General features: G+C 39.7%; 3 protein-coding genes across 9 annotated transcripts; all 3 read left to right on the plus strand.

Annotated features, from left to right (window-relative positions):
• Positions 1 to 3,940: 3,940 nt before the first annotated feature.
• On the plus strand, positions 3,941 to 7,379 carry LOC308119269 (ADP-ribosylation factor-like protein 6; the record flags this gene model as incomplete). Of its 6 annotated transcripts, XM_080479159.1 has the most annotated exons (9): positions 3,961 to 4,251; positions 4,455 to 4,505; positions 4,629 to 4,690; positions 4,793 to 4,861; positions 4,956 to 5,050; positions 5,191 to 5,320; positions 5,688 to 5,743; positions 5,850 to 5,862; positions 6,264 to 6,297. In XM_080479159.1, the coding sequence occupies exons 1-9, from the start codon at positions 4,129 to 4,131 to the stop codon at positions 6,295 to 6,297; spliced, it is 633 nt and encodes a 210-aa protein (XP_080335285.1). In that variant the 5' UTR covers positions 3,961 to 4,128. The 6 variants fall into 6 exon arrangements, with proteins under 6 accessions (XP_080335284.1, XP_080335287.1, XP_080335285.1 ...); XM_080479158.1 differs by lacking the exon at positions 5,850 to 5,862 and having other exon boundaries at positions 3,941 to 4,251; positions 5,688 to 5,759; positions 6,264 to 7,379; XM_080479160.1 differs by lacking the exon at positions 5,850 to 5,862 and having other exon boundaries at positions 6,264 to 6,702.
• A 1,006-nt stretch (positions 7,380 to 8,385) lies between these two features.
• On the plus strand, positions 8,386 to 14,826 carry LOC308118523 (claudin-14-like). 2 transcript variants are annotated; one of them, XM_080477976.1, is made up of 7 exons: positions 8,386 to 8,544; positions 8,829 to 9,325; positions 10,081 to 10,172; positions 10,342 to 10,404; positions 10,514 to 10,623; positions 10,785 to 11,042; positions 12,371 to 14,821. In XM_080477976.1, exons 6-7 carry the CDS (start codon positions 10,809 to 10,811, stop codon positions 12,875 to 12,877), a joined length of 741 nt encoding a protein of 246 aa, XP_080334102.1. In that variant the 5' UTR covers positions 8,386 to 8,544; positions 8,829 to 9,325; positions 10,081 to 10,172; positions 10,342 to 10,404; positions 10,514 to 10,623; positions 10,785 to 10,808; the 3' UTR covers positions 12,878 to 14,821. The 2 variants fall into 2 exon arrangements, with proteins under 2 accessions (XP_080334102.1, XP_080334101.1); XM_080477975.1 differs by lacking the exon at positions 10,081 to 10,172 and having other exon boundaries at positions 8,401 to 8,544; positions 12,371 to 14,826.
• A 2,041-nt stretch (positions 14,827 to 16,867) lies between these two features.
• LOC308118524 (high-affinity choline transporter 1-like) lies at positions 16,868 to 22,393 on the plus strand (the record flags this gene model as incomplete). The annotated part of the gene is made up of 8 exons (XM_080477977.1): positions 16,868 to 17,051; positions 17,233 to 17,346; positions 18,201 to 18,356; positions 18,482 to 18,630; positions 18,856 to 18,999; positions 19,130 to 19,283; positions 20,887 to 21,104; positions 21,740 to 22,393. 8 exons carry the CDS (start codon positions 16,868 to 16,870, stop codon positions 22,391 to 22,393), a joined length of 1,773 nt encoding a protein of 590 aa, XP_080334103.1.
• Positions 22,394 to 26,406: the final 4,013 nt, after the last annotated feature.

Genomic DNA, 26,406 nt, shown 5'->3' on the forward strand with positions numbered 1-26,406 from the left:
GTTTATTTGGATCGTTTTAGTTGTTCGTTCTCCAGAGAATCTGATAAACTAATACTTGAAGAAAGAAATGTGAGGGAAAGTTGCGGAGATTTCTTGAATGTTTAAAAGTGTATAGACAATTATTAATTATTAATATAACCGAATATCAATATATGTGCAGTCCTGTATGTGAACGCCCTAGTAAATCTGGATCTAATTTAGATTATTTATTTATTTTAAAGTCGTTTTCAAAATCAGCAATACAGTCTTATGCAGTCACCTCGGGATCCCAGCGAGATGAAGAGTCGTCCAACAACAGCTTCTGTTGACATGTAAACAAGAAGCAGACATACTATCCACCTGTTTTAAAGTCGTAATCTAACCTTGCAGAGATGGATCTGATGTGTTCAAACAAACAACCATACAAGTCTATTTGGACAGGTTTTTTTTTTTAACAGCCAGTGTGATCACAATGCGATGTGATGTGATCCCTCTTTTTCTTTTCCTTTTTTCTTTTTTGATTGTGAATGTTAGACTTTGCTTGAAAATACACAATCTCCACTCTCTTAATATATGAATGTTCACAGAACTTATAGTGCAATTGATACCAGACATTTGAAACTGTTTAGAAATTCAACATGGACTTATATGGTTGTTCAGAATTTACCGAAAATCCTTCCATCCTTTTTTTTTTTTCCCCGTCTGGACACACACAGGTGGACATTCCGCAAAGGGTTGTATTTTTCTGAAAACTCTAATTATCTCAAGATGTCAGAGGAGCAAGAGTCCGCCTGTGGTAAGAGATTACCTGTTGGCTTGATGGAGTGAACACACTCCAGCCTGGACTTTCATTGTGGTTATGTAAAGGTTGTGGCTTTTGTGGCAATATGGGAAACCAAGTGTAGATAAACATATGAATGAATACTGTTCTGATGTGCAGTAGAAGATGTAATGTTCTCAGATTGTTGCCATTGAAATCAACATTTTCATCATTCCACTTATCAATGATGAAGGCACCAGAATATAAGTAGTTAGTTGAGTCAGAAGCGGCAGACGTCGCTCTGATCCGGTTAATGGGAGTCAATGAGATTAAAAGGTGGTAGTGTTTGTGGACAGGATAGAGCTGTGCAGCAGAGGACCTCGGAGACTTCCACTTTTTTCTAAAGATCCAGTTTTGTTTCAACCTGCTGTATTCCCTCATAATGTGGACATCTATTGGAGCTCTGTAATTCCTTCTAACTTGGGCCTCTCTTGTTTGTTATGGGATAGTAAAAGAAAGGCAGAGACACATTCACAGCCTGTACTGAAGCAGAACATAAGGTCATCTGTGGCTTTCAAAACATGTGCTCACAGATTTTACTGACCAAAGGCGATGCAGGACTAACTGAGACAACTCACAGTAACATTTGCTTATGACATAACAAGTTGAGCTTTGTTCCACTTGGTGTAATCCACTATTGCAGTAGTTTTCAAAGTCTTTACAGTGCGTACCCCCTCAGAAAAAGTTGAGCTCACCAATCTGACCAACCTGAACATGTATAGTGGCAGACGCTTACCTAATTACCAAAGGGCAGATATTTACTCCCTATATGAAGATCATTTAGTTTTGCCAGTCACAGCCACATTGTACAAAGCAGTTGCTTTATAACGGTCAGTTAAAGTCATGCTCACCAAATCTTTCCCTTCAAATAACTAATTTTATGTCGAATATGAAATGTATCTTTTGTGTTTGCTTGTTCCAACTTTTTCCTTTTTATTTTTTTTAGCTTATGTACTGTATAATTTGAGGTATTTTCAAATTGATTCAGCTTTCAAAAACAACAACTTTCCTCCATTTATCAGCAGAGGGAGCTCAGGTACCACTGGTAGTATCCTCGTCACAGTTTGATTCACTATTGCAGCAACCTGTTGACTCCCCTTTGCTACAGTGTTATCACAATGAAGGACAACATCATATCATGATTATGAAAATACAACAAATGACCGCAGATAGATAAACCTGATACAGTTAGCATTGGAGCTGTTTGTGTTGATCTGTGGTCAGACTCAAAATGGCTCCAGCTACAAAGACCTCAGTGTTCCATGCTCTGATTCACATTATGTGCACGTGGTGCAACTCTGCATTTCTTAAAAGCTCTGTAAGAGAAGAGGAAAGGCAAAAGTTAGCAGAAGTTACACGCCGGCAACGCGCAACATAAATGAACACATTGAAGGTCAATACAGCACGTTCAATTCTACTGGATTTCTTCTTCCAGGAAAAGCAGAGAGTGAACCAACATGAACAGCAGCATCATAACTCATCAAGTTTTTATCCTTACATCTACAGTGACAAACACACATGCACAAACACACACAAGCATACACACACAGAATGCCTTACAGTCTGTTAACCATGCAAGATAGAAACACTATATTGTAGTTTATACGTTTCAGTGCAGTCACAGGACCTAGCCTTTAGTTTGAATTGTCTGAAAAAAAACCACCCGTCTGCAGCTGTGTTTTTCTTGTTAGTTTTTTTGTTATGACAAACCAGAGCTCAATGATTAACGTCAAGGGCAAACTGGATCTGGAGATCTGTGCCTTTCGGTCACAGCAGAGTCATGTATCCAGGCCTTCAGGAGTTGGAAAGGTGCACGCACACATCCAAACATATTTGCACAGACACACATACACACACTCAAGAGTCACAACCCCTATACAGAATATGGAGAATATCAGATGCTGTTTGTTTAGCATGTTCTACTGCTGAGCAATGTTAGAACGTTCTTTTGTACAAAGTACAAGTATACTTACAATTCTTGTATTTTATTTTTTTATAATTTCCAAAGAGATGTTGTAGATCTTGCACACTGTAAGAGGCAGTTACAGCGACTATTTATTTGCAAATAAAGACAAACAGTTCTTGTGGCTGGTTAATGTTGTTACAATTCTTAACCCAAGGAACCTGACGGAACCCACCCCTCCATCTGTTCATCCACCTTCTTTACCACTTCATCCAGCTCAGGTACTGAAGGTGGGGTACATATACACATATTCAGAGACTGGGAAGGCCAAGAGAAGCATCTTATTAAATAGCAGCCAATTTTGTTTCCAGTGCTTTAGGCGATGACTATATGACGACACTTCATTTTAACAGAACTGCAAATGCAAAGAAAATATTCTGAACTTGCTTGATTTGCTTTTCAAATTAAAAGTTATTCACGCTTTACCCTGGGCATTTTTTAATGTAATCATTCACATCACAAAAAGCGGAGCTGTTGGACTCCTGGCCACCTCAGGACTGCATGTGAGAAGACAATTATAAGTATTTTTTAATTCCACAACTTTGTCTAACAAGTTATTTTTTCCTACTAACCTGTGTGCTTGCTTTTCTCCTTTAATTGAAGCTCTGCTCAGTGCTGCTGCCGCTCAATGAGCCTTTTGTTATGCAACTTGCCCTGCGAGTTTGGAGACAGTCTTTTCAACATGTCCATATCTGGTTTTTTCACAAGATTACTTGAAATGATAAGCAAAAGTAGTTTGTGATACTTGATTATATAAATTTTCAAGGCTTGTTTCAGACTTTTCTTTGAAAGTTATATAACGTTATCTTACTTCTAGCCTTTGACTTCTTAAATTAAGCTTTTACTACTTAAATATTAAAGTAAAATCAGAATACTGCTGCTGTTGTGAAATATTTACTTTTAAAGCATTTAATAATGGATGCAGGTACACCAATAATTTCTAACTATATGACCTTCTATATACATTTCAAAGCTCAAAAATGTGTAATAATACATTGTTTGAAACTGTAGTGCGAGAGTGACACAGACTACAATGTCAGGACATTTAAGGTGTTGGAGTGAAAAAATCAAATGCATGAGGGTGGGGGTGCCTGGGAGGGCTCCAACCTCCACGATTAGGTCACCGGGTGGTTCACTGAGCTTAATTCGTCCTAATAGGATTACCTGTCTCAAGCTGCGTCCTGCAGCGTCCCAGCTTGAGACACTAGTCACAGCAGGTACTGGAAACGTGCAAGTCTGAGACTATGTTCGCCATTAATGTTTGCTTTCATAGGAAATTGCAATTTTAACATTTAATTCAGATAATTAGACCATCTATGGGGTGATGTATTGAATGATTTGAATAGTATAGCATCAAGGGAGTGCGATGGGGCTGCTGGACAAGCTGTCAGGCTGGCTCGGCCTGAGGAAGAAGGAGGTCAACGTTTTGTGTTTGGGACTAGACAACAGCGGCAAGACAACCATCATCACCCAGCTCAAACCGCCTAATGTAAGTTGACACTGAGCTTCATCAACTGGGCTTTTTTAAATGACTGTCATAGGACTTCAGGGGACCTTTGTATTTGTAGATGTGCCATAAGGGTAGACAGACCTGTATGAGCTGAAAGCCTCTGTATCGCCATGATATTTAGGGATACATGTGGTAGGAAAGCCTGTCAGACATCTCATCATTCACTGAGTACTTGTTTTCAGCATTCGAATCATTTAGGCCCTTTGTCAGAAGAGTGGAAACATGTTAGTCAGGTAAAGCCCAGATCATACTCTCCTCATTCTGTTTCCTTCTTGACATACTTTTGCCATTACTTGTCTGTTTTTGTGTGTTTGTATTTGTGTGTGCGTGCTCGTGTGTATGTGGTGTCCATGCAGGCACAGGCTCAAGAAATAGTCCCAACAATTGGCTTCAACATTGAGAAATTCAAGAGTTCAAGGTAGAACGCAACGGATATTTGACTCCTTGAAAGGCAGATTTGGATTAGCTAATCCACAAGTGTTGTCTGCATGAATCTGAACTTTTGTCTCTTTGCATGCAGCCTGTCCTTTACAGTCTTTGATATGTCTGGCCAGAGCAGATACCGAAACCTGTGGGAGCATTATTACAAGTAATGAGCACAAACTCACACAGCATGCCTGTTACAAATCAGATATTGCCAGATGTTGCTTGTGAATTCTAAACCTTGCTTTTGTCTTTTGTAGAGAGAGCCATGCCATCATATTTGTCATCGACAGCAGTGACAAACTAAGAATGGTTGTGGCGAAAGAGGAGCTGGACACTCTGCTGAATCATGAAGGTCTTTATGAACTACAGACTTTTTGCTTTGTGTGTTTTCAGATCAGTTGAATGACCTTTAAATAATTTCAACAGTCAAACTATCGGCTTGAGTCCATGACTGCCAATCTCACCTGTCTTCCTGTCTGTTTTCTCATTCAGATATCTGCAATAAAAAGATCCCGGTATTGTTCTTTGCTAACAAAATGGACTTGAAGGATGCAATGTCTTCTGTCAAGGTCTCACAGATGCTGTCTTTGGAGAAGATCAAAGACAAACCTTGGCACATCTGGTAAAGTATCCCCTCTTAATTTCCCTTTGCAATGCCAGGCATTTCGGAATATTCCAGGAATGTGTTACATTTTGTGCCTAACAAGTTAAAGCTGAGGAGTTAAAGAGTGCTGCAACATGTTTACTCACTGGTTACTTCCTGGGTCGACTTACATATTTTGCCATTTCTGCTTCCTCTCTGGTTAAACATTACTGTTGAGTAGCTGCATGTTGCTGCACTCATTTTCTGGCTTGTTTACTCATTAGGCAGATGGAAGGCCTGTGGATTAAGAGCAGGACAGCTTTCAAACATCCGGCATCCAAGAAAAGTCATGGGAAAGTAAATGTGTGCCGCACGCAGATTAACTCCCTGACATCTTATTTTTCAGTGCCAGCAATGCGATCAAAGGAGAGGGCCTGCAGGAGGGACTGGACTGGCTGCAAGGTAACATGTTCAGGGAGTTTAATCAAATCTGCTATACGGGGTCAAAACTGAAATCAATCTGCGCCCTGCATCCAAATTAAGATGTGTTGTTTCTTTACACCCATAGATCAAATTGCACAGTAAGTATTGTGACGCCATCAGCATGTGAAGTTGGTTGTGCTGTTAGATTGTATTTATGGGATTTAAATCATGAGAGGCTGAGTGAAGAGTCCCGAAACAGACAGGTCGTTTAACCTCTCATGCATATATAAATCCTATCCAAATCAGGCTTTGTGTGTAGTTTTTTTTGTTTGTGTTTTTTTAATCTCTTTGTGTTCTGTACTTGTCTGGTGTTTTCCACCCAAAAGCAAAATAATCTGTGATGACCGTCTTTGAAAGTGTAACTTTTTATATTAGACCCCCCCGTGTAGTTTCTCAAAGTCCGATTGGATAGATGGAAAAACCATTCCATTGGGGTCTCAAAGTGTTTTCTACTTTAATGTAATAAAAAGCTTGTTTGTTTTTTTGGTTCTTTTGCCAGATCATTTCAAAACAATGAACACATGAATGACTGAAGTACCTGAGTGCATTGGCGTGATCTTCTTCACCGACTGGAATATTTGTCATACTTGGTGTTGTAGGCCTTAAACTTCACTGTTAAATAACCTAGTACGTCCTGTGCATGCTAATCTGCATTTATATTAAGAATTCAATCTGATTATTAGCCATGTGGAAACCATGTAGGATCTGGACGTAGATAAGATTACTCAATAAACTCTGAACTCAAACTCTACTTATTATTACTGTATACAGTGTTTGAAGGTTGTTGTTGTTGTTGTTTTTTTAATTCAAAGCTGCTTCTTTTCTATTCTGTGCTTTATTAATCTGTTCCACTGAAATGTTTTTGTTTTTTGTTGTTTTGAACATGTCAATGCAGAATATTGTTCTGTCGGGATCTGAATAAAAGCTTATTTGCTTGCATGTCTTGCGTGAGATAGTTTGAAAGAAAATGACGCTTTAGAAGCCACAGAACAACAAGATCTTCAAGGAAAAGTATCAGTCTATGTTGAACAACAACTGACTTCCGTCAACTATATTTACATGGAGATGTTTCAGTAAGTTATAAAAAAAAAAAAAAAAACATTGTCACTTTCAGGGAATCAATATTAAAGTTTACAAAATATGGTTAAAGAACAACCTTTCAGAACCATTTGAAGATGGAAAAAATAAAAATAAAAATTGTATCCATATTGAGGAACATGCGGCGTAATTCACTGTGGGAGTTGAATTGCAGGAGTTGAAGAGTATGTGCAGGGTTTGAGAAGTCTCCCTTTCTTCCTCAGCGGTTCTCTGAAATCACATTAAAACAATGTTGACTTTTAATTAGAAGTTTCAAAACTGCATCCAAATGAATCCAGCTCAGAAATTTGTGGATCCTTCAGATCCCTTCTCTGTGATCCAATCCACAGTTATTTTTTTAATTTATTTTTTCAACCTGTAATCCCTGCAGCAAATCATATGTCAGACTAACACACACGTGAAATAGGAAATATCCGTGTGCATTAGAAATACATTTGTGGACCATGTTTTGCTATATAGGTATGAATTTCTAATGTTCATACGCTATAATGAAAATCCCATAAATCTGAAGAACTGCTGAAATGTTCTCTGTCCTTTTGTTCCAGGGTACAAACAGCTCTCCGGCTCAGTGGTGGCTAGACTGTTTCAAAAGTTTGCTCAGGGATGTTTGTGCCGATTAGCTCCAATGAGCAGAAATTCTAATACACAGATTTTTCATTGCTGGGAGGTTTTATATTAACTCCCAACCACAGCCTCCAGAGTGGCGTGTCCATATTCTCCCGGGACTTGGTAGTTTTAGAGTTGACAGTCACCAGTGAGAGCAGTACAACTTGGTCGTCTATCCGTATGAATGTCTGTGTACTCACCATTGTAGCATGTGTATGATTGGTTTCATTACAAAAACAAACAACAGCACCAACTCGTGGCCCAACATAAAAACTACATCATTTTCAGCGTTTCAGCTGTTTACTTGCAAACGGATATCGTTTTCAACCTATTGGATTTTATTAAGAGATATTTTCATACTAAGAATAGTAAAACCTATGGCTCAGGCCTCCACAGTAGTCCTGATTTTTATATATAGTCACTTTGTAAAAATCAATTGACGAGCCTTAACCCAAAGAGGAAGGACCTCAACATGCCTGCATGTGGCTCCTTGCAGCATAACCTTTGATTTATCACCTTTTTGTTGGACTGCATATATGTTTTCAGTACTTTGAGCTGAATAAATCTTATTACTACTGTCACATGTTATTGTCACCACTGTCTACGTTGCTATTTCATAACATTTGATGCCTGTTTATTGCCTTCATCTGTACTTTATCCAACTTCATCTTGAGATCCAATCAGGCAAAGTGTTTGTGTGTCTATGCCCGTTTAGATTTATTTCCTTTTTATATCTTTTCTCATCCTGTGTGTATGACAAAAGGATCTTCACAGACCTCTGTAAACATAGGAACAATTAAAAGGAATCTCCTGTATACACATCACCACGGCTGCGTTACCATTCAGCACTGTGCTTGACACCTTGTGCAAACCAACTATGCTCAGCTGCTAATCACAGGATTATTCTTCTGAACTAAGACTATTAAGTGTTCCACATTCAAGTGGCGTCTCCCACAGGCAGACCTCAGTGAGGATCATTCCCTCACAATACTGCTCTCACAGAGAGCTGAATGCTTCATGATGGGATCCAGAAGAGGAGCTGAGGAAATGTGCTTGTATACCAACAAGATGTCACGGTAGGTTACTCTTGGGACATAGAGAGAGAGAGACAGAGACAGAGACGGAACACTTTTTATCAGGGATAATGACCTTGCCTGGGTGGCTGCACAGTACGTACCAACACATGCAATCAAACTTTCTACCTGTAGCTATCCACTTCAAACATGCTCAGCTCCAGTATTCGGGCATTTCTACATCATGCCGATTGAATGTATGAGCCTGAATGTTATGGTTTATAAAGTGTCTAGTTGAAAGGCTATTTCATCTTGTATTAAATTGTGTTCTATTTTATTATCCACAGATCAGAGATGCAGAGCTGCGAAAGAAATAGCAGCACTTGTGAGGACAATATCTCTTCTGTCTCTTGCTGTGCCTCTGGGTCCCACATTTGACATCGACCCTGTTTATCCATCTGGAGCAACAAGCCAGCAGCAGGACTGTTGCTCCTGTCATCTGTTACATCATGCTGTCGACTCTGACAGGGATAATGCCACTGACGGCGATGATGGTGATGATGATGATGATTATGTCTATAACTGGCCAGTTGCATAGCTAACAGTCCTGCAACACACGGGCACACACACACACACACACACACACACACACACACACACACACACACACACACACACACACACACACACATTGTTTATGAAGACAGGAGTAGAAACAGACGGAGCTGGTCAGTGCCGAGTCACTGCCAATGGCTCTAATTATCTGGAGCGTCTCCAAATGCGTCTCTGCATCTCAGGGCGAATACACCATCTGGACACCTGTGACTCTGTAGTCGACTTGTTGGTAAGTATCCCAAATTCAAGATTATTTTTTTTTTTTTTCGCTTCATATTGAAAATGTGAGCAGTAAGCAGCCCTCTGAGACAAATTCATTTTGAAGTTACTGCCCATTTTTGGGACATTCTAGAAATTGTCGGTGACTAAAGTGCACTCATTTCTGTTTTTGAAGCAAAATAAGTCTCATCAGAGCTTTCCCTTTGTTCCTGTCGCTTATGTCTTGTGCTGTCAGTGCACTCAATCATTAAGTGAACACAATCAGGCTTCTATGTCTGATATTTTAAGCGGCCCCAACAGTGCCAGCTCTAACACTGAACAATGATCAGGCTTTATAAAAAAAAGAAAAAAAGAAAAGAAAAGTGGAAGTTAAAACAATGCAACTCCAGTTTGGTTTCTTTGTTGTGAAAAATCAAGTCATTCTGAGAATTCTTTTTTCAACAAATATTCTATCATTGAGGAATTTATTTATGTTTTTTTCAGATTTATGCATTTTTTGATAAAAACCTTAACTTTTGTTTTAAAAAGTTGTCCTCTCGTTGTACAGTCTGATGTCTTCTTTGAGGAAGAAAGCGAATCACTAATTGCTCTCAAAGTCACCTTTTCACCGGGTTTGGGAGGGGATTCCACTCGCTGTCCAGAGCTACAAGTTGTATTTTTACTGCTCGGTCTGTGGTTGTAAATGTAAAACTTGAGAGCCACAGGAAATGATATCATTTTAGCCATTATTGTAATCACAGTCACTGCTCCCTCTTTTCCTTCGAGTCGCAGTTTGAGGGCCAGCTGCTTGGAGCTCTGTCAGCAAGTCATTCAGGCCCTCGCTCCCAACACCCTGCAGAGCTGTGAAGAATTTAAAAGTTAGTGGCTTATGGCCGCACTCTTAGCTTGGGTGGCTTCTGTAAATGTTTAATTCCCCCCCCCCCCCCCCCCCCCCCCCCCTCTCTCTCTCTCTCTCTCTCTCTCTCTCTCTCTCTCTCTCTCTCTCTCTCTCTCTCTCTCTCTCTCTCTCTCTCTCTTCTCCTGAAGGGTGGCGAAGAGCTTAACAAATAGACTGCTGTGGTTCAGCCTCCAGAGGAGAGCATTAAACAGGTGGAGCTGAACACTGTTCTCATTAGTTACACATGCAGTCACCTGCCACTCACCAGAGACTGACGCCAGCATACTGAAAGTTTCCGCTGCTATTTCTGCTCACACCCAGGAGACTTTTGAGGAATGGCTCCGGATCCGTGACTGGATGTAAGCTCGGAGGACCATAGCCTGCTGCAGAGGACCGAGCAGATAGAGAGGAGGATTCCAGCCTGTAGAACAGTCAGTACTACATTGTTACACCCTTTCTTCCCCATGTCTTGATTTATTGTCTCGTCTTTGGGCTGAATCCAGTGCGTAGTTAATAACATGAAAGGTGCCTTTGAGGAAGCCTTCCAGTTGTCTGTGTCTTTCCTCTGAAACTGCACATTTGTACTTTGCAGTTCAAGCGTCTGTCCAAGCCGATCATGGCCAGCATGGCGGTTCAGGTCCTTGGCTTCTTCTTAGGCCAGCTTGGGTTTGCGGGTACTGTCGTAGCAACCCTGCTGCCTCACTGGCGCTGCACGAGCTACGTCGGCTCCAACATCATCACAGCCACCGCCTACTTGAAAGGCCTGTGGATGGAGTGTGTTTGGCACAGCACTGGTATTTACCAGTGTGAGGTGTACAAATCTCTGCTGGCGCTGCCTGAAGACCTGCAGGTACTGCACTAACAGCATTATCTGAAAGCTTCTTCCAAAACACCCGAGGCCACCGTTAGAGAGCCAACTATATTAAGATTATACGTTAGTTAAAAACAAATGCTTGGCAGTTAATTTCTTTCATTTTCTCAAACTTGATTTACTCTTTTCATTTCTTTCATAACATTGTTGAGGTTTTTTTTTTTTTTTGCAATTTAAACTCCTCGGTGGGAAAAGTTTTATTTCAAGAAGGTTTCTAGGATCCCGATGTTGCCATAACAATGTTAGCTACATCATTTGTATTCAGGATGAGTAGTTGATTGATCATTATACACCTTCCCTACATTAAAACAATATTGCACAATGAAACAGATGAATCAGAGAAAGAGTGATTTGACTTCCTAAAAAATAAATATATTGAACCGGGTTTCTCTGACGAGAAGAGAAATTACAGCCTCGCGGCTCAAAGAGAATCAGATAACAGAATAACTTCAGAGCAGCAACACTGAGGGCTTGTTTTTGCTTTTACACTTTGGGTACTTTTTAGCTTTTATTTGACTAAAATACTTATGCTAGTATTTACTTACACACTTCTACTGGTAATTTATCATATTTTCACTAATATGTTACTCAAGTAGGTAAGACACTTCATGAAGAGCAGGCTTGATGTAAACTGGACTGTAAACTCTTGCAAGGAGCACAGCCAACTGTCCAATGTAAGGAAGGCGTACGTCCTCACAAAATTATGAGGATATATATATTATAAAAAATCGATTATGGAAATAACATTTAGTTGCTTGTCAAATCATATACCTTTACAGTTTAAAGACCTTCCACTTGTGTTTACTTCCATGTACCTATTTAAATAGTTAAGCAACTCAATGATTTCACAACAGTGTCCTTTCAAGACTCTCAAAAAGTTACCAGCATTCATTCATGACGGTGCTCTCAACAACTGTTTTCGCCAGAGTGAGACTTGGCAATCAGTAACACATGGAGGTTAAGAGATTCTGATGCTAACACTCCTTCTGTATGCAATGTTTTTAATAAGTTAACAATGATGTTAAACTACAAAATACATTCATCACCACGCAGTGACTGTAAATATGATATTAATTCAATATGACATAAAGTGGATTTTAGTTTAGACTGTGGGGTCCAGGGCTCTTTGTTCAGAGCAGGTATAATAATATAAAACTACCTGTTCTTTTTTAAATAAAGGGGTTTAACTGATTGCCTTGTGCACAAAGTACCTGCCGCAGTACGGTTGCACTGTATGGCCTTGGGCTGGAAAAAGGCTTTAAAATAAATACAAAGACTTTATGTTCTGTCCTCTTCTTCCCCATTAGGCTGCCCGGGCACTCATGGTTCTCTCCTGTGTCACCTCAGCCTTGACATCTGTGGTCTCTGTGCTGGGGATGAAGTGTACTCGATTTGTCCGCGGTTCGGCCATCAAGTCTCACCTTGTGCTAAGTGGGGGGATTGGTTTCCTCTGTGCTGGGCTTTTAAGCCTGGTCACTGTCTCCTGGACCACCAATGATGTCGTCAAGGACTTCTTTGACCCGTTTCTCCCCAGTGGGATGAAGTACGAGATCGGCCTGTCCGTGTACCTCGGATACGCCTCGGCTTTCCTCAGTTTGACCGGGGGACTAGTGCTGTGCTGGAGCAGCGGCAGCAGCAGGCCACAGAGGCCCCTCCACATACATAGGAATCCCCCTTTAACACCTCCACCTGCTTTCAACAACATTTACCCTCCTGCTCCACCCTATAAGCCCCCAGAGGCCCTGAAGGACAACCGTGCTCCATCTCTCTGCTCTCTTTCAAGCAGTGGGTACAGACTCAATAACTATGTGTAACACTACCAAGGATACCGACACAGTAACTGTGATACTTCAGAGTCTGTGTATGGATGAAGCAGTAACATTTCGAAGACTTTTATTTTGCCACATTAATTGATCCACAACATTGAATTGGACCCTTATACCACAGTATAAGATCCAGTGACTTGTGGCGAGCCCTGCAAAAACAGAGGACCTGAATATGCACTTATCACTTATGGACTATGAGGATGTTTAACCGAAGATCAGCTGCCGCTTTTGAAACAATATTTAACACACAGTTTAACCTTTGGTCTTTTTCTTCACAACCAGAGCTCACAGGGAACTGAACTCTGCTGCTGTGTCACTGAATGGCCACAAGGTGGCAACATTTTATATGAAATAGTCACAAGAGCGGGAACAAAGAGAGATTGTTTTGCTACAGCCACAATGAATGAACAATCTGATCTGTTACTTCTGTGTTTTAACCTGAATTAAGGTTTGACTATTTCTGAAAGACAACATGAAGACACAACGTGCAGATTGTATTAATGTGAGGATGTCGTGTTGAAATAATCGAAACACCAAAACAAATCAACCATTATGCAACAAGTTGATGCAGCATTTAACGTTCAACAGTAATTGTCTGAGACATTTTAACACTGAAAATAAAAGCCAAGGAGCTATTCAAACTTTGCATCGGTCTCACTTTCTGAGGCGTAAACAGTGTCTTGGTGAGTGAAGTGGCGTTCGGTCATCTCCTGGATCTGACAACAAGGAGAGAAGACTGAGGGATGTTTGACTGCAATCCTTGTAATATCTCTATTTTTCTATTATGACAAGCCAAAACAACTGCACTAAACACTGCTGACTGTAAATATATGCTGGCAAAAAGTGATAGGTTATGATTTTTAAAAATCGTTGGCAATAGAAGAGAGGGTGCTAACAAAATCACACGGTATACGAGGAGAGTTTCCTGTTTTATCTGACCCTCTGTAGTTTTCATCAGTCATGTTATGGCCCCAATTCATTTTTGTGACGCCCTCCTTTCCTCAGAGGTTTGTGTAAAGCTTTAAAGAGACACTGGATGGCGACAAAGGTCTTTTCTGGAGACAAACAGTTGCCTTAAGAGAGAAATGCCTTGTGTTCTTCGTGGTTGCATTCATTGATTCATATAACATTTATGAAATTCTTCTTGGTATCTTTGACATGTTCTCAATTATCGATGTAAATAAGTGAAGTAAGAATATAATGATCTTCTGGGTGTGACTGTTGATTGTAACCCTCTGAGGATGTCCTGTATTAACTATAACTGTAGAAATCTATCTGAGGTTTATTTGGTGGATAACCTTCCAATTAAAGTTGCCCTGCCTGACAGACTGTCAGCCGCACAATCTCTAAATTAGAATATGTTTCACAATTCAAGCAGGTCCCTTATGTTATTACCAACATGCAACTATAGTCTACATCTTTGTTTACATAAAACAGATAGCATGCAATAAATAAAAATAAATAATTTGGAGTCTAGTGAGGATGCCTACTTGCTTATATGATGAATTCACGATTAGCCATATGGAACTCTTCTATAAACTGTATGACATTACAAAAGAATTTCCTCGTTTAAGTCAAAATGGATAGAATAGAATAGAATAGAATAGAATTGAATTTCGGCCAAAAATTAAGGCGTCTATTACAGCTAGGGTCAAAATGAATGGCTGCGTTGGTAATGTAAAACGAGTGAGTTCAGCACCATGGACAGTGATGCTCGTTTTAATGAGACCTGCTCCATGGAGTCGAAAAGCAGAAGTTGAGCAATAAATGATCAAGTTGGACTTACTTTCGTCCACTTTCCATCTGTGGTTTGAATGCAGCCTGTGTATAGTGATAGTTTTATGAGCTAACTATGCGCATAGAATATATTGGGAATTTGATTAAATAACTGAAAGAAAAGGTACAACCTTGAAATAAACAATTACATCCTTGAAATGTATAAGCTTTCCTCAGTTTCTATAAAGAAGTTGATTTGAGAAACGACGTGTTCGTTCAATGGAAGATTTTGGAGGCACATAAATCGGGCTGGCGTGCGTCAAGGAAGCCATAAAATGAGAAGCAACTATGCGGCGTTAAATTTGACAGCGTTCCCATCGCACGAGCCGCGTTTGCAGTAACTGGGGTGCTTTAATCACTGAGCAGGCGGGGACCTGTACAGAATCTTATATCAGGCCTATATTGTAACCTGGCAAAGTAAAGGTTTCATCCATTGCCAGTTTTATTATGATATTGTCAAGCTTTTTTTCCCCACCAAGGCTTTGCGTCATGCCATTCTCTATTAGGTGCTATTTTCGTCCTGCCCTGGACGACATTCATCCACGACCATCTACCCATTCTGACAGCACCCAATAAACCCACCACTCCTATTCATCTCCACCTCTCCACCCACCCCCACCCTTTCCCCCTCCCTCGCTCAGTCCCCCCTCTCCCGTTTCTTTCCGACGAGCATTTGTGACTCAAAAAACAACATAGGTGAATTGTGTTTAGTCTTTCAGGAGGAATAATAAGTCGATCCGTTTTTTTTTTCCTTTATTCCAAATAACATCATTTCTTGCACACTCTTTCTCTAACTCTTTGGAATCCCTGCACCTGTGGTCTATTTAGATCTTTCTCCTCAACTGAAGGTAAGATCAAGCCAGATTTTGAAATAATTTTCTTAAATGTTTTATAACCAAATGCAGCTGCATTTGACAGATGATTTAAAGAGAGATCAATAACGCAGTGTTGGGGTTGGAACCGTGGTGTCAGCGAAAAGGGAATAGGGAAACCCAGGGTTTGATTCTGAATCAGCACATTAGACTCAAAATCTGTGTGCATCTGTTTTGGTTCTCTTAGACCTAACTGTGCGTCGAGTTGTGGGACTTTTTCTCACCGTAGCTTTGTTGAGTATATTGAACTTGGACATGAAAATGCAAATCTGCCGACAGATTAAATAATGGACCACAACACAATGCGTAAACCGCGTTCTTAAATGGAAGTGTGCGTAAAAGACTGCTCAAATGAATTCAAAGCTTTAACACAAATGATATAAGAGTACAAATACCATGTAAACTATTCCAGATTTACCTCCAAGCTTATTTTGGTGACTCTTTTTCAGATTTTGTTTAATTATTGACAACTGATAAGATGCTTGAGCATCCTCCTCCTTCCTATCACTTGGACACGGTAAGGCGCACCGATAGTTTTTCCAAGTAAGATGGTGTTTTCAGTGTGTTAAAATATCCTTACAGTTGTCCCTATAGACATATCACCTGAGGGGATTTTGTCACGTTTCTGCTTTTGAAAAATCGTAATTGGATAAAAATGAACATAAACTGCGCTACACGCCCTTTTCATTCCTAATCGATGATGGAAAGAGCAGTTAAAGGTCTATCTTGAAATATCAGTATTTCAGTTATTCTAGTCATAATTTGAAAAATGCACAATTCGGTAGCATGTTTGAGCGACTACAACGTTAATTTGTGAAGACAAACTGCATATATGCACAGTTCCATTTTGTCAAACCAGCTTGTTCAAAAGACTAATATCCAATTTTAATCACTTTAAATAATAGAAACCTCTGGCTGTCAGTTGTTGTGTGCAAGGTGTGGTCACCCATCAAAGACGATGGCAAAAAAAAAAAAAGGATAATCGTGGGGGTTTTTTTTCAGAAAATGTGTTGGCTTCGAATAAATGCTTAAATGATTTTTATTAGTTGTAGTAGTTTTTATTTTATCACCACCATTGCTTCTCATCTGGGATCATCACGTTGTGCGTAGCAGTTCTAGTCAGACTCGACTTTAATTAAATCTGAACAAAAATATTTAAATATATATATATAAATATATGTCACATGAATCTCAAGCATTTGTTCGAAAACAAATAGTGTAGTTCTGGGGGGGAAAAAACATTTTTATGTGTCTTTCCTACAGGTTCTCCATGAGTTTCCAGTTGGAGCTCAGTCGCACCTGATCTCGGCGGGAAGCGGACGCAAGTAAGATGTCCATCCACGCCGAGGGTCTCGTCGCTATTGTGATTTTTTATGTTTTGATTCTGTTCGTGGGGATCTGGGCTGCCTGGAAAAACAAAAACTCTGGAGTTACCGATGGCGTTGACAGGAGCGAGACCATCATGGTCGGGGGTAGAGACATCGGGTTGTTCGTTGGAGGATTCACAATGACCGGTGAGTTGCGGAGAGTCTTAGAATTCTGAAGTTTTGGTGTTTTACGCACGGACTAAGGCGCGGTCACAAATGTAACTCTTATTTATAATGTGTACAAATACCATTTCATGGAATCTTACCTGTTTGAATGCAAATGTATATCTGTTTCCTTACCACTTTCTTCTTTGTTTTTCCACTTCAGCCACTTGGGTGGGTGGGGGCTACATCAATGGGACGGCAGAATACGTCTACCTGCCAGACTATGGCCTGGCCTGGGCACAGGCACCCTTTGGTTACGCCCTCAGCTTAGTTGTCGGTAAGAACGGTAGACTGTAAAAAGCATGTCGACAGACCTATGTATATAAAAGATCAGCAGATCAAATAATCCTTGACACTGTATTTTTTTAATCAACTTTCTAAAAATATAGATTAATCTTCAATTCCCTACAATTTCCTTTTAATTAAAGTTTGTGTTGATATTCATCACTGAAGTGATACATGTTCTTACGTCGTTTCTTTATTATGCAACATTGGTATGGAGTGGTGTAGTACTGAACTCCTGAGAAAACCACTAAAATTACACATTAATTATATGAAAGTGAGACATATTTTAAAATACTGTTTAGATGAATGAATGAATGAATGAATGAATGTATGTCAAGATGCCACTTGAACATTTCTTAACAATACTTCTTACTGTCCGTTCAGTCTCCCATCACTCAATATAAGGATTTCTTCTCAGGCTTGCATTTTGCACACTTGGCTATCACTATCACATCTGGGACAGTTTGTCAGCCACCAGCTGTGTTTCTGACAAAAGTTGTTTGAGGCGATGTGAATTGAAAAGCCCAGAGATTGTGATTCCCTGGAACAAAATGTTTTTGTTTTTTTGTTTTTCATCTATTGATGGTTTTTTTACATTTCTGTCTGAATTTAGCAGTCTGTATAACACAGAATTGTGTGTCTTCTCTCTGTGGAGTGAACAGGTTTCTGAAGTGCCGTGCAAGTATATAATTGTGCTGCAGTATGGTTGAAATGTTCTGGGGTGCCATTTAAGTGCCACAATCTGACCCCTGGTGTTGAATTGATTGCTTTTTTTTATTTGTATTTCATATTATACACTGTTGACTGAGTTCATTGTATGTCCTTCCAATGTCTGATATCACTCAGGTGGTCTTTTCTTTGCCAAACCCATGCGATCACGTGGGTATGTCACCATGCTGGATCCCTTCCAGCAGCTGTATGGTAAAAGGATGGGTGGGCTGCTCTTCATTCCTGCACTCATGGGAGAAATCTTCTGGTCTGCAGCCATTCTGTCTGCCTTGGGTATGTGGAACATTTAAGACGCTATCGCCTTCATACTCCATTGAAGCTTAAATATCACCAAACAATACTTTAGGGTAACTGCTCTACAGAGTTTTCGATCACTCATCGACTGTTTTGTCATGCAGGCGCCACGCTCAGTGTGATTGTGGACATAAACATCAACATGTCAGTCGTGATCTCAGCACTGATCGCCATCTTCTACACTCTTGTTGGTGGATTATATTCTGTCGCGTACACAGATGTGGTCCAGCTCTTCTGCATCTTTTTAGGCTTGGTGAGTTTATGATTGATTTCTCCTCAGTTATCCAAAATGAATAGTGTTGAATTGTGTGAAGCATTAAAAATGTCTTCATTCATTGAATTAATTAATACTGGAAATTTAATAGAATATTGTACAAACTGCATCTAATGGCCAACGACATTCCTAGTGGAGAGGTGTTTCTGTTATGTTATAGGTATATCATGGTCATCCTTCTATTCTGATTCCTTCCTCTATCAGTGGATTAGCGTGCCTTTTGCCCTGTCCAATCCTGCCGTATCAGACATCAGCATTACAGCCAAAGAAGTGATCTATCAGTCTCCCTGGCTGGGGAAGATTGAACCCGAAGACAAATGGCTCTGGGCGGACAATTTCTTTTTACTGGTAAGCTTTAACTTTCACTTGAAGATTCTTCATAAGATAGTACCGGTAAATCACAATAACTTAAAACATTGACACATTTCGTTCTTAGTAAAACTGCAGAGTGTATTTACCATGGTGTTTCTGTTTCTAGATGTTGGGGGGGATTCCCTGGCAGGTCTATTTTCAACGGGTTCTTTCTGCCTCTTCAGCTACCTACGCACAGGTTCTCTCTTTCCTCGCTGCCTTTGGTTGCTTGGTCATGGCCGTCCCCTCAGTCCTCATAGGAGCTATAGGGGCTTCTACTGGTAAATACACAAAAATGCTAAAACACACCCACATGAATGTTACATTTCCATGACATACATTTACTTACATAACCATAAGGAATGGTTTGGCAAGGTTTGACGGCAGACCAAACTAACAGCACTGTATCAATTTTACATTTTGTTCTGCACCAAATATGCCGCCTGGTCCACAGTAACAAGTGTGGGCCTGACTCCAACTGTTCCACCAACCATTGGTGTGACCCACTCATTGACACAACAGTAATAGCTCACACAACTGCATTCCAAATTTCACCTTCAAGCTACTTACAACTGTAACTCCAGTGCCACATACTGTATCAACCCTCAGATAGATGGAAATCATATCCGGTCCTTGCATTGTCACCCTCGAGGTGAGATCTGTCCCAGAACTCTGAAAAACCAATGTATTCAGTACACATATTTCAACACACACTGATCAGCAAATCGCATGCACGCACACAGCCGCCTGCAATAATTAAGCAGTTAATGAAACATCACAAGATCATCAAAACATCCAGGAATCTGATCCCTTTTCCAAACAGGAAAGTGTGATCAAAGGGAGCGCCGTGCCTTCATGGCTTGTTTACATGCCAGCCAGTTGTTGGTTGTTTGTTTTTTTTTCAGACGTGTAAATGTAGAAATATACAGTATCTGGAGGGTAAACAGCAGACGGATCTCGTCACGACGGGCAGAACAGAGAGCCATCAGCTGATTTTAGTGAATACTGCATCTGAAGATGAGCTAATTAATCAGATCCATCTGAAGCTCGCAGTAATCATCTGTGTTTTATAACTATCCAGGGATGGAAAAGAACGACACACATTGGTTAAATCTGGAGGAGGAGAGCAGAGAAAAATAGTGGCACATATTTCAAAGGATGGTTAAAGGGCAAAAAAAAAAAAGAAAGTTGAACTGTATCCAAGAAAGATAGTGACCACAGTAGAGAACTGAAAAGAGATCAAAATAACAGGAGGATGGTGTGGCGGTGGCATGTGTCAATCTGGGGGGGATTAGCTAATTTAGGCAGGTTATGTGAACTGAATTTCAGACGTTCTGGATGATTGAAAATTTCCTCTTCAATCCCCAAACTTGCAAATGTGCTGTTGTTCGTGTCTTTGTTCTCAATAATATTGTGCCTTCATGCAGAGTTGGAGCTCACCAGATCAATTACTTGATGCTAATCGTTATCAGTGAAATGCTCATTAATTAAATTTACCATTAAAATGCAATTGAGCTGCATAATGCAGTCCTTCGTTTTGACTCACAATGTTGTATTTGTAAACTGATAACATTACATGGGTTTGAAGTTGTTATTGGGTTTTTTTTCATCTTAATCGTTTATTTTCATTCATTGTGGCTTTTCCGATTTATTTAAGCATCACACAAATTTATATATAGTGCCTAGTTTATTCAATTCTACAGGTTCGCCTTGAACATGGGGGTCAATAATTAAGAAAAAGGAACCTGTGCCAACAGCTTGTTCAACATTAACTATGTTCTGTTATTTCTTTTGAGAATATTATGGTATTTTTCTGTTCATTTCAAAATGGTAGTTTATACTTCATTCACAGCACATCCTGATGTTTCAAACTTCTTTCTTCAGACTGGAACCAAACGACTTATGGTTCCCTCCCTCCAAAGGACAGGGATCAGTCCGATATGATCCTTCCCATAGTGCTTCAGTACCTGTGCCCACCCTACGTCTCCTTCTTTGGCCTCGGGGCGGTGTCGGCTGCAGTCATGTCCTCCGCAGACTCTTCCATACTCTCAGCCAGTTCCATGTTCGCCAGGAACATCTATCAGCTCGCCTTTCGGCAGTCGGTAAGAGTCCACAAAAATAAATACTCACACACATCTGCACAGTTTGAGTCATTGTTCGCCTGTGACAGTTAGCCAATCAATACTTCCAATTTCAAGAACAGCAACGTCCCAAATTGGATTTATTTTTCATACTTCCTCTGAACGGACAGAAGTGGTGCAGAATTCCTCAGACAAGATTAAACAAACAGAAATAAAACTCCTTACAAACGACTGTAAGTGAGTATGAGTTCATCTTTGTTTAGCTGCAGATCTTTTTAATTAACAACATAATGTAGACATTTCTGTGAACCTCTAACCCTCCCAAAGCAACACCAATAGGCTTGGTATGTTTCACTTTTGAAGAAATATTTCAACTGTTCAGACATGACTCAGACATTAGTGTTGCCTTCCAGATGAAGTCCAATACACTTTGCAATCCCTGACTTGAATTTTGAATCTTGCCTAATCACAAATCTGACATCATTATTTAGAGCTTTATATTGAGTTAAATACTAGTTATAAACATCTCATCTGCAAACTTTCCTTCTGCTGTCAAGTACAGCCTATCAGATCCAAGGTTTATCTTTCTTGTTGCTTTCGACGTCGCTTGTCATGCCCTCCTGTTACCAAACCTGTTTTCCATGTTTCCCCTCCAGGCTTCAGATCGTGAGATTGTTTGGGTGATGCGCCTCACCATCTTTGTATTTGGAGCTCTTGCCACTGCGATGGCGTTGTTAACCGGATCCGTCTATGGCCTGTGGTACCTGAGTTCTGACCTGGTCTATGTCATCATTTTCCCTCAACTCCTAAGTGTGCTGTTTGTCAAGGGAACCAATACCTATGGTTCAGTGGCTGGTTATATCTTTGGTCTTTTGCTGCGCATTGGTGGAGGGGAGCCCTACCTCAAGCTGCCTCCGTTTATCTATTACCCCGGCTGGGTGATCACGGAGAGGATCCACCACCTCACTGGAGATGTGGAGCACTTTGTCCAGCAAAGGTTTCCCTTCAAGTCTGTGTCCATGGTGGCATCATTTCTGGCAAATGTGGTCTTTTCTTATTTGACAAAGTACCTATTTGAAAGCGGCATGCTGTCACACAAGTATGACTTCTTGGATGCTGTGGTGTCCAAGCACAGCAAGGAGATCATGGACAAGGCTACACTAGTGACCAACCACGACAACATCATTCTTTCGGAGATGGCTCCTGTCAGGCAGTCACTGGGCACTTCATTGGCTGGTACCTTCATCAATACTGAAGTCCTCAGTGACGACGGGGCGTCTAGTCCAGAGGCTTTTCACAATGATGACTAGAAAACAAAGGCACAAAACTGGAATGAAGGAATATAAAGAAGAAGGAATATTTAAAAAAGGCATCCCCGTTCTCCAGGAAACTTGCTACTGCCACACTGGGAGCCCAATCAACAGGAATCTGCTGCGGCTTCCAAGTGACTCCACAAGTCCGTCTCATGGTGATGACATGGTGCCTCCTCCAACTTTGAGATTCCTTGTCGGAAAAATAAAAAAAAACAAGACATTGACTTTCATTCAGCTGTGCAAAACATAAAATACTCATTCTTTGTTTTCTCGACATGACTCTGTGAATCTACAACCATTTTAATTTAAGTGCTGCTACAGTAACTAGAGGGATTTCCGATGAACATGCATTTGGCCTGTATGAGAAATTCTTCATAGATTTATTGTATCTCCTGAGAAAAGTGCAATATATAACCAAGGAACCGCGTCCATGTCGACAAAGTATTTCATATGTATAGGGATCTTCTTTCATGTAAATGTGTACATCTGTCAGTGATGCAACATCAGGAACTTTTTTTATAGTTTGAATTTTATGTTTCAGTTGAGTAAATGTATTAATGGAGCAATAATATTTTGAGGATCTATGTTGTACTGACAGACACATTATATTGAATTTACAGGATACACCGTTAGTTTTAACTAGTAGCAAACCAGTAGCATTTTACAAATTTCATTTTGTGTGTTTATCTTGCTCTTAATCCTTCTGCTGTTGCCTCTTATTCAGACACAGTGGGTGATTAAGTAGGAACCTCATACCATTGTGATATTACCAAACCCTGGACTTACCAAATAGAAAGTTAAATCGTAGACTTTTGTGTATTGAAGGAAGCATAACCAGACAAACAACAACCTCATAAAATCAGTGAAGAAAATGTAATTTAAAATGTAATTTTCTTCACAGATTTAGAGAAAAATCAGCTCACTATGAATTTTTCTTATTAAAAATATATGTTTTGCTAGTGGTCTCCACAATCTCCTGAGAAAGACAAACCCCCCCAAAAAGGTCATTTGAACAAAAATCTGCTTTTCAGCCATTCCTGATCCCCAATCAATCTAACTACTAACTGCTAGACTAACTCTAACCTTAAACTCATCGTGACCACGGGGTCATCCCAATCAGCCTTAATAGTCTTCATCCAATATGAGAGCAGCAGCTCCTCACAGATTTCTTTCTGAACTTTTCACCCTCTGAAAAAGTGAGGCCCTGGAAAGAAAACTCATTTCAATGCTTATTTTTGCAAATGATTCAGTCATGACCCACATGTCACAAGAGAAGAGGTGCAGCAGCTCTACATGATAATCTCCTGTACTCATTGGATATGCAACTAGATTTTTTTTTTTTATAAAACATTCCCAATCCAACCTATAATTATAAGTATTGAGACATTTGAATGTTTTCCTGGTAAATGTCCAGGTCCCCTTTGACCTCTATTAATTTAAGAAAACAACTGTTTTCACTGTTGTTGTTTTTTTTACTTAATAATCATGATAATAGCTGCAAATCAAAGCTACCTGGAAAATATTGGAAATTAAAAATGTAACATATGACAGACCACGTAACATTATCAAGACAGTACATTTTTGAAATGGTTATATTGGTCTCTTAACATGATCTCACAAATGTTGTTTTGTAATTATACATATGTGTGTCTTTGATGGTTTATTTGCTCCTCCTGAAGCTGTATTGACTGTCGAGCCACAGCAGGTTACGGCAGACAGGAAATAATTGTTCCTCCCTGGTTGGTGTTCATAGCGCCGGCCATTATAGATCCAATCCCAAATCGATTAGCCCTCAGGACATTTGATTAATGCTGGGCAGAGGTTTGAAACAACAGTTTACAAGGATTCTACAGTGTGTTGGATACAAAGATTTAATCTGAATTGTTACTGATCGAGTATCCTGAAATGCTCCCACTTTCCAGTTTCATGTTGTCCCAGGACTTGCAGTTAAGACCCTGAATGCATCGCTGGCTTATGTATGTACAAAAAAATCCATCTGAAGGACTTTCCACTTTCCATCGTAACTTTTGGCGAAGCCGAGTGTCGCTGTTGTCTGGTTGACTTCTCCATATTTACCTCCTGTCTGCATCATTGTGGTTTGTTGGTTGTCTTTCTGAAACTATGGACTTGCCTTAATTTGCTAGTGGAAAATGAATGGAGTGGAAACAAAGCAACAAAACTAACAGTAACAATATTCTACCATTTATTCATTGTCAGCAGTCAATACCAAGTATGACTAAAAACAACAACATCAGAGTTTTCTGACTCCTAAACATCACCTGGTCGTATTTGTGTTTGAAGATAGCAGAAGGATTATTAGAAGTATCTAACGTTTTTTAAAAGTGATGTAAACAAAGCTGTAGTTTCTGAGGAATGGGACTGAAATCAGGAATAAAAATGCATTTTTAGGACTCCTTTAATCTGCCAATTAATTATACACACTTGGTCATCAGTTTCAGGCTGACATTTAGCAAACTTGACATACGTGGATACTGGGGATCATGTCAAACGAAACAACATCATTGTGTATGTTTTAAGGCAGAGGGGGAACATATTTAAAGATGGAGCCTCAAAGTTGTGTGTAAGATAGTGTCAATGTTTATTTTGGTCTTTTCTTGGCATTCTGGTATATGAATAATAGTATAATACTAGTCCAATACCTTTAAATTAAGGAGGCAGGATGCCCTTGTAGTTTGTCATCACCAGATATAAAGAGTTAAGGACAAATCGCAACCATGTGCTGTCACATCTGCGGACGTTTGGTAAGACGGGATTAATCCGGACCTGATCCAGCTGATGTGACACAACTCCGAAGATAAATGGCTGCTGCTCTGATGCTATATGCAAAGTGTCGGGCTATCTTGGACTTCATTGTGAATGTAAACTTTCCTCCTCATTAGACTAGTGTGTCATAGCTTTGGTTCACCAACAAACCTGAATACACACACAGAGAAAAAAAAAGTCAGTGTCAGACTGACACATCTGTGGCTCTATGTCGTAAATATGGAATCTGTATTTTTGTGTGATAAATGTATATACAAAAAAAAAAAAGAAAAGAAAACACTAGGAACAAATTAGTCTACTTTTAAAAGCAGTATTGAACTTTATGTTTGTTGACAGTGAAATGACAGCTATTTTATTCATGCAGTGTCAATAAGAATATAGTTGTAAACATGTGAATAAATTATATTCATTTAGCTCATCGCTGAATTGGTCGTCTTTCTCCGTGTTTACATACTTGTCTTTTATGCGTGTGTGCGTGCGTGTTTGTGTACTTGTTTCTTATGCACATCTGCGGTCCTTCTGGTAATGTTTTATAGTGAGTGTAGCACTTGTGAAAATATCAGTCAGAGTTAAATTAAGTCTGCAAAATTGTGAGTGAATGAAGGAATCTTGCAATTGAGAAAACAAAAATCAGTGTGTGTGCGTGTGCTTGTGTGGACTGACTACCAGAGGGTTTAATCTTGGGGATGCCGTCTGTGTGGAGGCGTCAATCAAAATGCCCACCTCAGAATCTTATGAGAGCCAAAGCTGTCAGAGCTGTCAATCACACACACGCACACACACGCACATCATTCTGGTCTATGAAAACAATCTTGAAATTGCATTTTGCTCATAGCACCAAACTCCACTTTCTGAGTATCAAATAGCTCAATGTTTTTTTCTGTTTATGTGAAGGATACTGTCAGGATTCAAAACTGCTACTGGGAAATAAATAGGACTGGATCTGGGACACATTTTATAAGTGGAATAAAAATTGTTGCATACAATCGTGTCTGTGATTTCATATTTAACGATTATATCAAGAACAAAAACGTACAAAATTTTAAATAAGAAAGCAGAAACCATTTTTGTTTTTCATATAATCTAATCCAGCACAACAATTTGGTATCTATAAATTATAAGATCAGCTAAAACGTTGAGGTTTTTTTTTTTTTAGATCTTTGATCCTGATTGTTCAACTGCGAAGTTATGAAGTACCTTCTTGATTCACTCAATTTTCAAAGAAA

This window comes from Lipophrys pholis (genome assembly GCF_963383615.2).
Source record: "Lipophrys pholis genome assembly, chromosome: 13".
In the NCBI taxonomy this organism is placed as follows: domain Eukaryota; kingdom Metazoa; phylum Chordata; class Actinopteri; order Blenniiformes; family Blenniidae; genus Lipophrys; species Lipophrys pholis.

Coding starts and splice junctions, on each gene's coding strand:
- LOC308118523 (XM_080477976.1), top strand. CDS start 10,809: ATGGCCAGCATGGCGGTTCAGGTCCTTGGCTTCTTCTTAGGCCAGCTT. Junction 11,043..12,370: donor CGCTGCCTGAAGACCTGCAG/GTACTGCACTAA, acceptor CTTCCCCATTAG/GCTGCCCGGGCACTCATGGT.